Here is a 12644-nt window from a genome sequence, read left to right as displayed (position 1 = left end):
TAGAAGGGTAAACTTTTAGTCTGTGTTTCATACTGACTAAAACCAAAAGACTGCATCCATGACACAAGCACTGTAATCTCTCAGTACAGGAGAATACTAAGGATATTGACCCAGGTCACTTCACAGGAGCAGCCAAAATCCATCAGAGCTATGATGGCCTAAAACTGAAACACCCTGTTAGAGTCACTGCCTTCTGTAAGATGGACTTCCCAGTCCTTTGACATGCTTTTGGTATCTTTCACAGTAAAGGACAGATGGGAAAGAAAAAGGGGAAGGAATAAAAAGCATTAAGAGTGACAATTAAAAGATTAGATGTATAAACTAGCTATCTAATTATGATATTAGCATGGTTCTTGGTTGTTAATTCATATAAAGTCATTAGTGTAGCTCCTTCAATAACATAAAAGCGATCTACATACATTATACACTACAGAAATTTAGATCCACCTTGGTTTTTTGCATTTTGTTTCAGGTGTTTTTGTAAATGGTAATGAAAGATAAATTTTTCAACTTCACAGAGCTTTATTAAACATTTAAATTAATAAGACTTACTATCATCCATCTGAAGACTTGGAGGACAATAAAACTTTTTGTGAGTAATTAAATTTGGTAATCCTCTGAAGAGACTCCGGCACAATTTACACTCAAAAATGGTGTCCACGTCTCTTAACAAGATATGTTTAAGTTGTTTCGTTCCTGTAATAAAAGAAATATTACACTTATGGAAGACTTTCTGTTCACTTCTTAATTCACATCATCCCATGAAAGTGGAAACATTTCAGACCACGAATAATTACAATAGCATTTTATCTTTGTTAGTGCTACTTCATTTGTACTGAAAGTTTATGATACATGCTCCAAATTTCACTATGAACACAAGACTGGGATGAAAAAAATCCCTCAAGGATTACACACATTACAGTTTGCAGGGAAAGTGCAATGATTTACAATAAAAACTAACATCTAACATTAGGAAAGAGTTCTTACTACAGTATTTGGTTGTTGCAATACAATCGCCCAATAGGAAATAATAAGCACCCAGAGCATTTAAAGAAGCCTGTAGTATTTTTTCTTTAGGCTAAGAAAACAAGACACATACAGCTATTTCACATAGAAATGGCACCTGGTAAGGCAAAAAACTAAAGGACTGAATAAACCAAAGAGAAAAACTAACAGGTCAAGAAATGTTACTACCCTTAGATATCTAACCCAAGTCCAAGATGATGACACTTAGGTGAGATAGTAGAAATGTAGGCATATTTTCAGCCTGAAGAAAGGAAAATACATACAACTTAATCTGAAAGATCTCTATTAAACATAATGTGATAAAATATGCCAGCTTTCCAGACAATCACTCATTGTATACAAAGATGGTTAGATTTAGCATTGTTGAAGTATTCCAGCTCCTGCCATGTTTTTTACTCTTCAAACTTAGTCCTTCATTTCTCATCTCATGAAAATTATGAAGGTAAGGCCTAAAATTAGCAACAGATTACTAAATGATGCTTACCCGCTCCAAATTAGAAAGAAGCACTAACTAACCAAATTCAGCTATTTTACTTATCTTGACTTTTCTTAGAATTTAATTATTCAAAACTAATCAAACAAGGAAAAATATAATGACCTAGACCATCAATAAATAATATCAAATATCTATGAAAGAGCAGCAGCAAGACATTCTGCAAGCTGAACTACAAGGTCAAGTGTTCTGTCATCTCATCACATTTCTCTTAAGAATTCTTTTCAAAGATCAAACACATCGCAGAACTATTTTCTAAATTAAAATCGTTCAAATATTAATAATTTTATAATAGGCAATAGATCTTCAATACAAATGGGCCTTACCAAGAAAACTCATTTCTTGATGCAGTAAGAGTACTACAAAGCTTTCCAAATCTGAGTTTTAGCAAAGCACAGTATCTTCTTCAACAATTCCTTAAAAATGGTATCCAAACTTGACCATCTGAGGCTACCACAGTTTCTGTCCCCTCCTATGCCTTCCCAAGCTATATTCACTGCTCTTTGAGTGTTACTAACTTCACCCTCACTTGACCTGCATTTTTACAAACAGACTACCAAACTATATTTACTACTATATACACCACTATATTTAGATATAGCAACAAATAAAAACTGTGCAGAGTTCCTCCCAAAAGCAAGATGTTTACTGCGATCTCACCAACATTTGAATTTCACATATAAAGAAAATCCAGCTGAACAAAACTGAAGATGCTCCACATAGAGAAAATTCCATGCTGTTCATGCATGCCCTAGCCACAAGCCTCATTCTCAAAAAAAAATTCTCCCAGTCAAGGGACATACAGGTTCCTCATTCTCTTCCCTGTTATATTCAGTCCCCGTTCAGGACTGAAATGTTTTTTCCAATACAAATTACTCGATTTAAGAATTACTGGATGAAATTAAAGGTTTTATGACACATTGGAGATCATACTACATGACATGGTAGTCATTCTGGCTTCACATCATCCTTATACATCTGTGAAACTTTTCACAGATGAGAGTAAAGAAAAATTATTGGTCCTTTTGAAATAAACTGCAGACATTCAGAAACTTCTTGAAACAGCAAAAAAAAAATTTAACTTACTGAAGTCTTCTCTCTTTTGTAGTTACATTTAATTGTATATTGTGATGGTAATGCAGGTAATACCTTGTCAAATTCTGTTAATATGTGTAAATGTTGATGCTAGAATAACATCAAAGTCACAATAAATCAGTAGAGCACACCAGTCATAAATATCTCTATCAGAAATTCCAAAATTTATGCTTTTTGCAAGCAGTTTCTTTTTTAGAAAAAAAAATTTAAATTCACTTTCTATTCTTAATGCTTTGAATGACAGAAGCTTTTGATAAAATTACTTAAACAGCTATGTGCAATATTCTGTCATGAATTTCTATTCCTTTACCACAAGAATCAAATACTCTCTTTCCATAATGAAATGTTGCTTGCTCAAAACCAGCCAGTAAAATCTTTGTCTGAGTCCTCTTGCCTTCTGTCTGACCTCCCTGATGCAGGATGCAGCTGACTGATGATATCAAAGTAAGCTATCAATTAACACCTGCCAGTGAGGACGATCTGGAAGTAGCTCAGAGACAAAGTACCTGCAACTAGTTTGTGCTATTACCAATAGATATTCCATTCATCTGCTTCAAGCAAAAGAAGCCTGTCACGCATCTCTGAGGCCTCAAGCAAACTAAAAAAGGTTACTAATGAATAATCACACATCCTGTTTTTTTATTAAGTTATTGAAACGCTAGTGGACAACTTAAATACTGTGCCCATTTACAAGACTCAGACAGGACATGCATCTCATTGCACAGCAGCAGTGTTTTTATACACGACACATTTCACATACTTAAAAGATCTACAGGAAAATAATCCAGAAATGCATAGACAGTAGCACTAAAGAAGTTGTGAAAGTAAAATGTTTGGTTTGCCACATCAGAAGTGTAGAAACAGCTTGAAAACATTGAAGGTTTCAATCTTCCCTGGCATGCCTCCCCAGATGCTTAGCTGTTCGTTGCTATGTATTGCAACTCCCAAAATCAATCAAGGAATGCCTTAAAAGTAATATTAGGAAGCAATTTAAGATGTTCAAGATTTAGTTTTTTCTTTACCTCAGGAGTTTTTATGATAAACTCATTGATAATAGCAGCAGAAATGACACAAGGCAGAAGAACAGACTTAATTTTTAAGGTTTCTGAAGGATAACTATACAGCAAGATCTGTGTCTTCATCACTTTCTATGAAAACCCTTATTAAAATGAATACCTAATTCCCAAAATCTACAAATATTTTGCAAATATGCATAAAGTCAGGCGCTGGTTATTTTAATACACTGAATAAATATAACTCTTTTAACAAGGTAATGAACTTCTTAAGGGTCAGCATGGTTTCCTACCTGATCGAAAACACTCAATGATTTGTTGAATACCAGATTTTGATGTCTGCAGAGGCTGCTGCAATAACGGAGGATCACCAGGTTCCAAAAGATGCACTGAAATATATAAAAAGATAATAAGCCATTAGAAAACACTCTGGTAATTTTTGTCATTTAGGAATCTTCCATACATAACCGTAAACTAGTTACAAAGAACATCTAGGACTACAGTAAAAGTAGCCTTACTCTAAAATTTTCAATTATATTGAATTAAAAAACAGTCAACAGTGAATTTTCCAGCTATAATACCTTCTGACAATTTGCTGTCATTTTGATCACTTTTTTGTCTGTATTCAAAGCTACACGCAACAAAACATAGAAACATAAATATATAAAACCAAATTAACTCAGTAGAAATATCTCTAAATTAAAGGAATTCCCCAGAACAATCTACTTGACTCCCATTGTTAAAACCAAATGACATGTACAAAAGAGCATTACCAAGTAATAATTTATAATCAATTATTAATTTATTACCAGCATTACCAAATACTTCACAGCACACCACAGGACTTCAATGTTGCCAGTATGCACCTAAACACTGAAGCTAAATTTAAAGTAGCAATGATCAGAAAAAAAGCCCAAGCACAGCTACATAGCATATACCAAAAAAACCTAGCACAGTATTTTTAACCAGGAAAGCTGCATTCAATAAACTCTTCAGGCTCAAATAAACTGCTGAGGGAATACTTTATTTCTGATGTTTCTTTCCATATCATCTTTGTTGGAACGTTGGGGGACACAAGACAGATGATGGACTTTGGACCTGGTTAACATAAGAGATTTGTTAACAGGGTGCCTTGGCAAAAGCAAACAGAACTTTGAAAATTAGACCTAGATTGCAAGAAGATTAAATCAAACAGGTTTACAAGGAAAAGAAAATCCCATTAAACTCTGCAAGCCAGACATGCTGATATATGCATGAGTTAGTGTATGTGATTTTAACCTAATCATTGTAGTACACATTACTGTCTCCCTGAAATAGTACAGAAGTGTTTGTATCCCACAATAAAACTGGATTCTGATCACCAAATCAGTCTCCCCGTCTCTCTCCATCGCCGACGAATATTCTTTGCAAAAGCTATTGAAACTAAAACATATATTAATCAGATTCTTTAGCAATTCCAATATGCAGTACTTATGCACATGAAAATTAATGGCACTCCATTGCTGTATATAGATATGGCAATTAAGCCTTGCCCAGAGGGAACCCAGATTTACAGGAATAAGAACACTTCTTGAAGCATGTGTTGCAAAATCATTAGTTAGGTCTCATTTTATATTTCTTATTGACTAAACAGCCAACCTTGCATTTCATAAACTGGCTCCCACCTTGAACATTTGGTTTGATTTTAACCCCATTGTAAGGTTTTAATTTCTAAATGTAGCACTAAGATCTCTAAGAAATTTATTTTTAATAAAGGCCAGTTGAGGCATAGTATGAAACAAGAGATAATAAGTGCAAAAAGACTAAACAAATTATGACCGGAACATTGTGCTAAAAGGTTATAAATTAATTCTAGCTGAATAGAACATCAGAAAACAAAGCACTGTAAAAAAGGACAACAGAATGAACATTCCAACCAAGTATCCTGGTCCCATAATATACTGTTATAAATACACACACATAACAACCATGACGACTCAGCTAATCATTTGGGGATCTCTAACACAATGGCATATTGTATTCTACTAACCTAAACCCTACACTTCAAAATAAAACATTTTGGTTTGTATATAGCCTCTAATATGCATGTACAACACTGACAGCAACAGGAGTAACACAGGTAAAGAAGACCTAACACATCACTGGCAAGAAAACTATTTTTGTGTTTTTAAAGCATTATAGCAACACAAAACCATTTCATCATCAACACAAAGAAATGTTTCTACTAACTGAAATTACTCAATTACATTTCACTAAAGGGACATAATCAAAGTCACTGTGCTCATATTTTCATCTGTTAATTCCTCAAACCGATGCCTCTCTTCTCAAAACAGAAGTGAAAGTATCCCAATTGCACCTCTCTTTCAAAAATGTAAGTGAAAGCATCCAAATAAATGCCACAACAAGGCAAAAAGAAACAAAATAGCCTTTAAAAATATCAATTATAACAATAAGCAGAATAATTTCAAAAGCATCTAACAGGTTGGCTGAACCTTCAGAATATTCATTACAGTTTCCACTGATGGCATCTTTCACATCACTCAGGCATGGAATGTGAAGAACACTGCACTTTTTGGAAACAAAATGATGAGCTGTTTTACACACGCTCTTGACTTCCTCTGCTCACATCATACAACGCCCATGTGGTGGCCTGAGGATTATCCCACGTGCAGGAACTAAAATAGTCTCTTCCTGAAATGATTTTAAGGTGATAGTTCATGGATACAAAAAAAACCCACATTTCCAAACAAAATTCAGAGATTTTTTTATACCTAGAGCTGACACTCGTGATATACATTCGCATTCTCACAACAGTTTCTGCAAGCCTTTAGTGAAGGAGACATGCAAAACAGCCCAAGCATCACACACCACCATACCTGGTTCACAGCATCCATGGTGATGGTGGTCAGTCTGACAACACTTGTCCCTTCGAGGCATTTTCCGTGTGCACGACCTACTTTCCTTCTACATCCAGCAGCTCGTTTCTGCTAAAATAAGCAAATTAGCGGTCACCGCCGAAGCGCAAGGGGCTCAGGAGCGCGCCATCCCCGCACACCCGTTTCCTACGGCCAGGCAGGCCGGAGCAGCGGCACCCCTGGCGCAGGAGAAAGTCCCATTGTTTTCGGCAGGTCTCACGACGTGTTCTGCAACGGCGGCGGCGAGCACGACCCCGCTCCCGCCCCGCCGCCACCTGCGCCTCGGCGGCGGGCAGAGCCCCGGGCCGCCGCCCTGCCCGCCCAGCCCGGCCCGGCCGCACGGCCCCGCGCCCCCTCCATGGTGGCCCCGCCGCGCTCCATCCCCACCTCGCAGCCTCGTCCCGCAGCCCCGCCGGTGGGACGGCGTCCCTGGGGTCCCGTGGGGAGAACCGCGCTCCCGGCACCCGGGGCAGCCGCGCTCCCGCCGCCGGGCCGGGCGCTCCGCGGCGCTGCCGAAGCCGGAGCGGGGCGCGCCCGCCACGCGCGGCCGGGCGGGAGGGGCGCGCGGCCGCAGGTGACAGCGGGCGCCGACGCCGGGACGGGGCGGGCGCGACGGGCGGGCGCCGCGGGCCGGCCCTACCTGGAGAGGACGGGCGGCTTCTAGCTTCCCGAATTAAACTTTATTCGCCCCTGTCCCGCCAGAGCGGCAGCCGCTGACCCCGGAGCCGGATGGGCACGGGGGCAGGAAGTGACTGCGGTCCTGGCGGCGAGAGCCCGCGCAGTGCGCAGGCGCCGCTCCCCGGCCTGGCCGCACAGGTGCCGGGCGGCGGGGGCGGCCCGGCCCGCGGGGCTGTGGCAGGGCGCGGGAGGAGCCCCGGGCGGGCTGAGGCGCAGCGCCGGGCACGGGACCGACCCGCCGGCGGGAACCCGCGCTGTCTTTGTCCCGACGGGGAGAAAGGCCCGCGCTGACCGCCCGTGCATCCTTGGCGCACCGGTGCCGGGACGCACGTGGGAGCAGCCAACATCCCTGGAGCTGGCATTTCTGCCCCCTTGCAGCCTGGTCTGCGCCTTTACAGTGTAAAAAAATATGAACTGTTATAAACAAAAAATCTGCCAATATTTTTTGTGAGAAAAGAGTTACAAAGACTAGTCAGACCAGAGTTGCTGCTGGAATGCTACTTGTTTGTTATGATAATTACAAGTCGTTGTCGTTAATAACTCTCTTTTGTATCAGTTAAGGCCCTGGCCAGGGCTGGGTTGAAAGCTCTTCTCCGAGAGAGTGAAGGGCGTAGACCTCCCCAGACAGTGAGGAGAAAAGGCGAAACGTAGGAGGGGGGGACATGCAAAATAACCCCAAGACCAGCATGTCATGAGAAGCTACTGCTCCGAGCTTGCTGAAAAGACCCCCAAAACAACAAGCCAATACAGAGTTGGGAAATTAGAGTGATGTCTAAACGTGAGGAACGGAGCGCTGAGCCTCCGGAGATGCTGGAGACCTTTGTGGCCTCTCACCCTGAGCTTGGGAGTCCTGCCGAAGCCGGGACCTGGAGGGGGGGAGGCTGCAGAGTTGATGACCAGGGGTCCTGCCCAAGGCTCCCACGAGTATTGGACCCCCACTTCTGCCCCTGTTGGACAAAGCTGCCCATATCCTCCTCCTCCGAGTCACCCTGGGAGAGGTGACGGAGACTGCAGACCCGTCAAACTGCCCAATCTTGAGCTGATCACTTTTAATAAAGGCATTAAAAGGAGAAAAAGTCTCCTGCCTTGTTTATTTCATGAACCAAACCACTAATAGACCTACCAAAGAAAAGTGTAGGTTAATGTTTTGAACACTTGGAGGAAAAACTCGTGTTTTGAAAGAGAATTGTGTGATGTCTGTGCCAAATGCCAGCCAGAGGACCTCGGTGCAGTGCAGTGGGTGGCAGGGCAGCCGGTGTCTCCAGACACGTTTCCACAGAGTCCTGTTTAGTGCTGTGCTGTCTTAGTGCGCTTCTGTAGGCACCTCGGGTTGTTGAGTAGGTGATACTTGGCTTTTGCCAAAGGAAAGGTAAGATTAAGTCTTCATACACCTAACCAACAACTTCTGCCGTTGAAGAAAAATCTGTAAGATAATGTCAGGAATAAGCACATCATCAAAAATACTTGGTGATGGTGCTAACACAAAAACAATCTGTGAAGCTTTGGCTTGTAATAGCATTACTTAATGGAGATAGGACTGATGGTTTGAGACAAAATTCCAAGTCACATTACAGTCTGTGTGACAGTAAGATGTCTCACACTTTCTCAAATCAGACATGGAGAGACCTCACCATCTGTGGCCATCAACTTGTGCACAACAATGTCTTCTTTTAAAATATGGACATTAGTTTAATCAATACGTCTTTTTCCAAAGCAACATGAGACCAAATTCAAACTCCATCAGTTGCATTTGGATTTTGGTTAAAAAACTGGAAACCCCTTAAGTGTCAGAGAACAGTACAAACAGCTGAGTGCCAAATAGCATCTTAACTCTGAGGTAGAGCAGAACTCAATTGAAACCTTTGTGTAAGATAACCCAATGCAGGTCATTGTGTATGTCCAGAGGTGCTCTCACCTTGAGTTTAGCTCCATCCTGAGCTCTGCTGTGTTTTAGACACACAGTGGAAGAGGCATAATCTCTGCCAGCTGTGTTCAGCCTATGTAGGGAGCACTTGGATAAAACTGTAAAGCTCATGAGTAACAAAGTGCAATGAACACAGCTGTCAGCTCTAGTTCTGCACAACAGCCTGCTTACTGACTGTTGTACTTGCATGAGAAATATTGAACTTAGAGAATTAATATTCCCCACCTCCCAGGAGATGTGGGAGCCAGGCCCAGAGATGATCTTACATTTTCACTGATGACACTGCACTACGAATATTGAAATAATAGGGTTAATAGCAGTTTAACTTTGCATCTTGGACATTTACTATGAGCATTGGTAGCCATGTCACCAATACAATTTTACTCAGTGATCAAAAAGTAAGAAAGGAAAAATCAACCAGCAAATCATAAACCAGCAATGGAAATCTAGAATCTTTTGGCTGTATTTGGGTTTCTGTGTTTAGCCACTCTCAGGATTTTTTTTCTCCTAATCCAATGAAAGTTTCCCTTTTTGCAGCCTATGGCCTATATTATGCTTGCATGGCAAGATTTTGCTAGTGACTGGCCTGTAAGAGTGGCTTGTCTGAGAAGCTTCTGGAAGCTTCCCTCATGTGGCAGAGCTAATGCCAGCCAGCTCCAAGATGGACCCACCACTGGTCAAGAATGAGTGAGTCAATGACGATAGTAAAGCCTCTGTGATAAGATGTTTAAGAAAAAAAGTTACTGCACAGAAGTAATTGTGGCCAGAGAAGAGAGGAGTGAGAATATGTGAGGAACAGCCCTGCAGACACCAAGGTCAGCGAAGGAAGATGGGGAGGCAGGAGGTGCTGCAGGCCCCAGAGCTGGGATTGCCCTGCAGCCCCTGGTGCAGCCCATGGGGAGGCAGCTGTGCCCCTGCAGCCCAGGGAGGAGCAGGGGGAGCAGAGATCCACCTGCAGCCCTGGAGGAGCCCAGCCCAGAGCAGGCGGGTGCCCAAAGGAGGCTGTGACCCTGTGGGAAGCTCACCCTGGTGGGTTCCTGACAGGACCTGTGGCCTGTGGAGAAAGGAGCCCACGCTAGAGCAGGTCTGCCAGCAGGACTTGTGATCCTATGGGGGACCCATGCTGCAACAGTTTTTTCCTGAAGGATTTCTATTCTGTTGGAAAAATGACCCACGCTGAAGCAGTTCATGAAGAGCTGCAGCCTGTGGGAAGGATTCCTCTTCCTGAGAAGGAAGCAGCAGCAGAAATAATGTGATGAACTGACTGTAACAATAATAACCACCTGACCTTGTGCACCACTGCTGGGAAGGAGGTAAAGATTTGGGAAGAGAGTTAATCCCTGGAAGGAGGAAAAAGTAGGGAAAATGTGGTTTCAACATTTAATTTTACTTCTCATTATGCTACTCTGATTTTGATTGTGTTCAATTGATTTCTCCAAGCTGGGTCTGTTTTGCCTGTGACACTGATCTCTCCCCATCCTTACCTCAACTCATGAGATTTCATTATTTTTCCCCTCCCCTGTGCAGTTGAGGAGGGAAGGGAGAGAGCAGCTTTGGAAGGCAACTGGCATCCAGACAATGCCAATGGCCATTCTTTCTTGTCCTTTTCCTATTCATCTTCATAAAGGTGAAAAGTTCCTCCTTCTTAATAACCCCCCATTCAGTGAAGCATTGGGATTATGTCCTCTCAACGTTCTCTTCAGGATGAAGTTCCTTTAGCCTCACTCTCTGTCACATGCTCCAACCCCTGGCGCTACCTTCTTCTGGATACTTTTAATCTTCTAAGTATTGTTTGCATACTTAGGAGCCCAAACTGGACACAGTGTTGCACATGTGGCTTCAGGAATGGCAGGTAGAGAATAATCATCTCCCTTCACCCACAGTGATGTTGATGTGGCACACTCTAGTGGTAAGTCTTAATTACCTCAAAGTTGCACTATTGACCCTCGTTTCACTGTTTAACTGGGACCCACAGGTTCTTTTGCAGAGCTGCTGTCTCTGTCGGTCAGTCCTCAGCTATACCAATGCCTGGGGCCTTCTGCCCTAGGTGCAAGGCTTTGTCCTGTCAGTTCATTCTCCAGCTTGTTCAAGGGGTCCTCACAGAGCAACCCTGTCCTCCAGTATGTCAGACACTCCCTGGTTTCAGCCACTCATTTCATCATAAAAGGCCATGACATGGGTTATACAAAATGTGCCTTTCTGCCTTCCCCCTCTCCAATTTTAGAAATTCCAACTAAGGTCAGGTTCTCTTTTGCTGTATTTTTTGGGAGATGGAAGTACATATTTTTGGAAGATGGCCAAACAGCAACTGAAATCTTATTCTTTCTTAAACACATTTTCAAAACTTTTGTGTTCCATAATTTTTTGTGAACTTTGTGTTCTTAACTTAAGGAAGACCTTAAATGGTCACTGTTGCATGACTGTGTAAATCTTGGTAATGTAGCTGGCGTTGTAACCTCGTTGTGGGTGGAAGGCCCTAATCTGTATATTGCTGTTTAACTCCTCAGGTAGTTTACAATGTAACTAATTAGTAACATGGGCAAACAACCACACCCAAATTTTGACCAGTCAGCCAGACATGTGCAAGGCTCTCTGGGACTGATAAAAGCTGCCAGCACAGATCAGGTATTTCCATCTGACCCAGCAGAAGGTGCTGTCAGGAGGGTGCTTGCAGGGTGGAGCCCTTTCAGCCAGTAGCCAGCCATTGAATATGAGAAATTTGGATCAGGGTAGGAAAGATTCCAGTACAGCTCACTTCACAATACAGTGCTGCGGTTGTTCATCCACGAGGTTAAACTAATTGGTACTTAGATCCAATTTGAGTTTCATTACGTGTAAAAAGAACAAGCATATGATGTTGCCTGCCTTTGAAAAATAGAATATTCCTCTGTAAAATAGGAACAGTAATTGAAATTTATAATAACTTTCTTTTTGTCTTATATATATAAGATTCAATGAAAATGAAAAAGATTTTTAGAACAATACATTATTCTTCATACAATTCATAATTAGCTTGTATCCAGGGAATATGGAAATTCACAGTGAAACCAGATACAATGTGAAATGTACAGGATGCATTTGCATATAACAAAAGTAAAGATGAAAATATTTTTGATGCCTTTCATGTAAATTCTAGGCACAAAATATATAATTAGGGGAGGGGGTTTGAGTTTAGCTTTCATTCTCTGGCCAATGTTTTCAACATAACCAGCAGATTTTGAAGCAGAATCTTTATTTATTCATTGTCTTCTAGATGATGTGGAGCTGGTGAGAAGTTTTGAACTAAGTCTTCTGTTAAAATTTGATGATCAAATTATTTTTTAATTGTTTCTGGATTGTGAATATGGCTTTGAAAAATGCAAAATTCAGAACAATTTCTCTTAGTTACTGAATTGTGCTTTCAAAATACATGAAGTATTCTAGCAAGGGAGGTATATTTTTGGTAGAGGATATTGAAGTTTTGTCTCAAACAGTTGTGATAGTAGGTTTAGTATCCACTG

The 12644-nt window shown here is 41.5% G+C and overlaps 1 protein-coding gene across 4 annotated transcripts in view; it reads right to left on the bottom strand.

The window, feature by feature from the left end:
* ZNF800 (zinc finger protein 800) overlaps positions 1-7271 on the bottom strand; it is a 52019-nt gene extending 44748 nt beyond the window's left edge. For 3 of the 4 annotated variants that reach the window (XM_054281004.1, XM_054280994.1, XM_054280978.1), the window contains exons 1-4: positions 7183-7271; positions 6504-6614; positions 3921-4016; positions 553-696 (exon numbers count right to left, since the gene is read on the bottom strand). In XM_054281004.1, coding sequence (XP_054136979.1) covers positions 553-696; positions 3921-4016; positions 6504-6564 — 301 coding nt within the window. In that variant the 5' untranslated portion in view covers positions 6565-6614; positions 7183-7271. The remainder of the gene's footprint in view (positions 1-552; positions 697-3920; positions 4017-6503; positions 6615-7182) is intronic. The other variant, XM_054280986.1, reaches the window with a different exon arrangement.
* Between the last annotated feature and the right edge of the window lie 5373 nt (positions 7272-12644).

This window comes from Melozone crissalis, unplaced genomic scaffold (genome assembly GCF_028551555.1).
Source record: "Melozone crissalis strain CALT ecotype California unplaced genomic scaffold, PUWL_Pcris_2 ptg000004l_1, whole genome shotgun sequence".
NCBI classification, from domain to species: Eukaryota; Metazoa; Chordata; class Aves; order Passeriformes; family Passerellidae; genus Melozone; species Melozone crissalis.
Note: the sequence above shows the minus strand (reverse complement) of the source record. Positions and strands in the feature narration are given on the sequence as shown.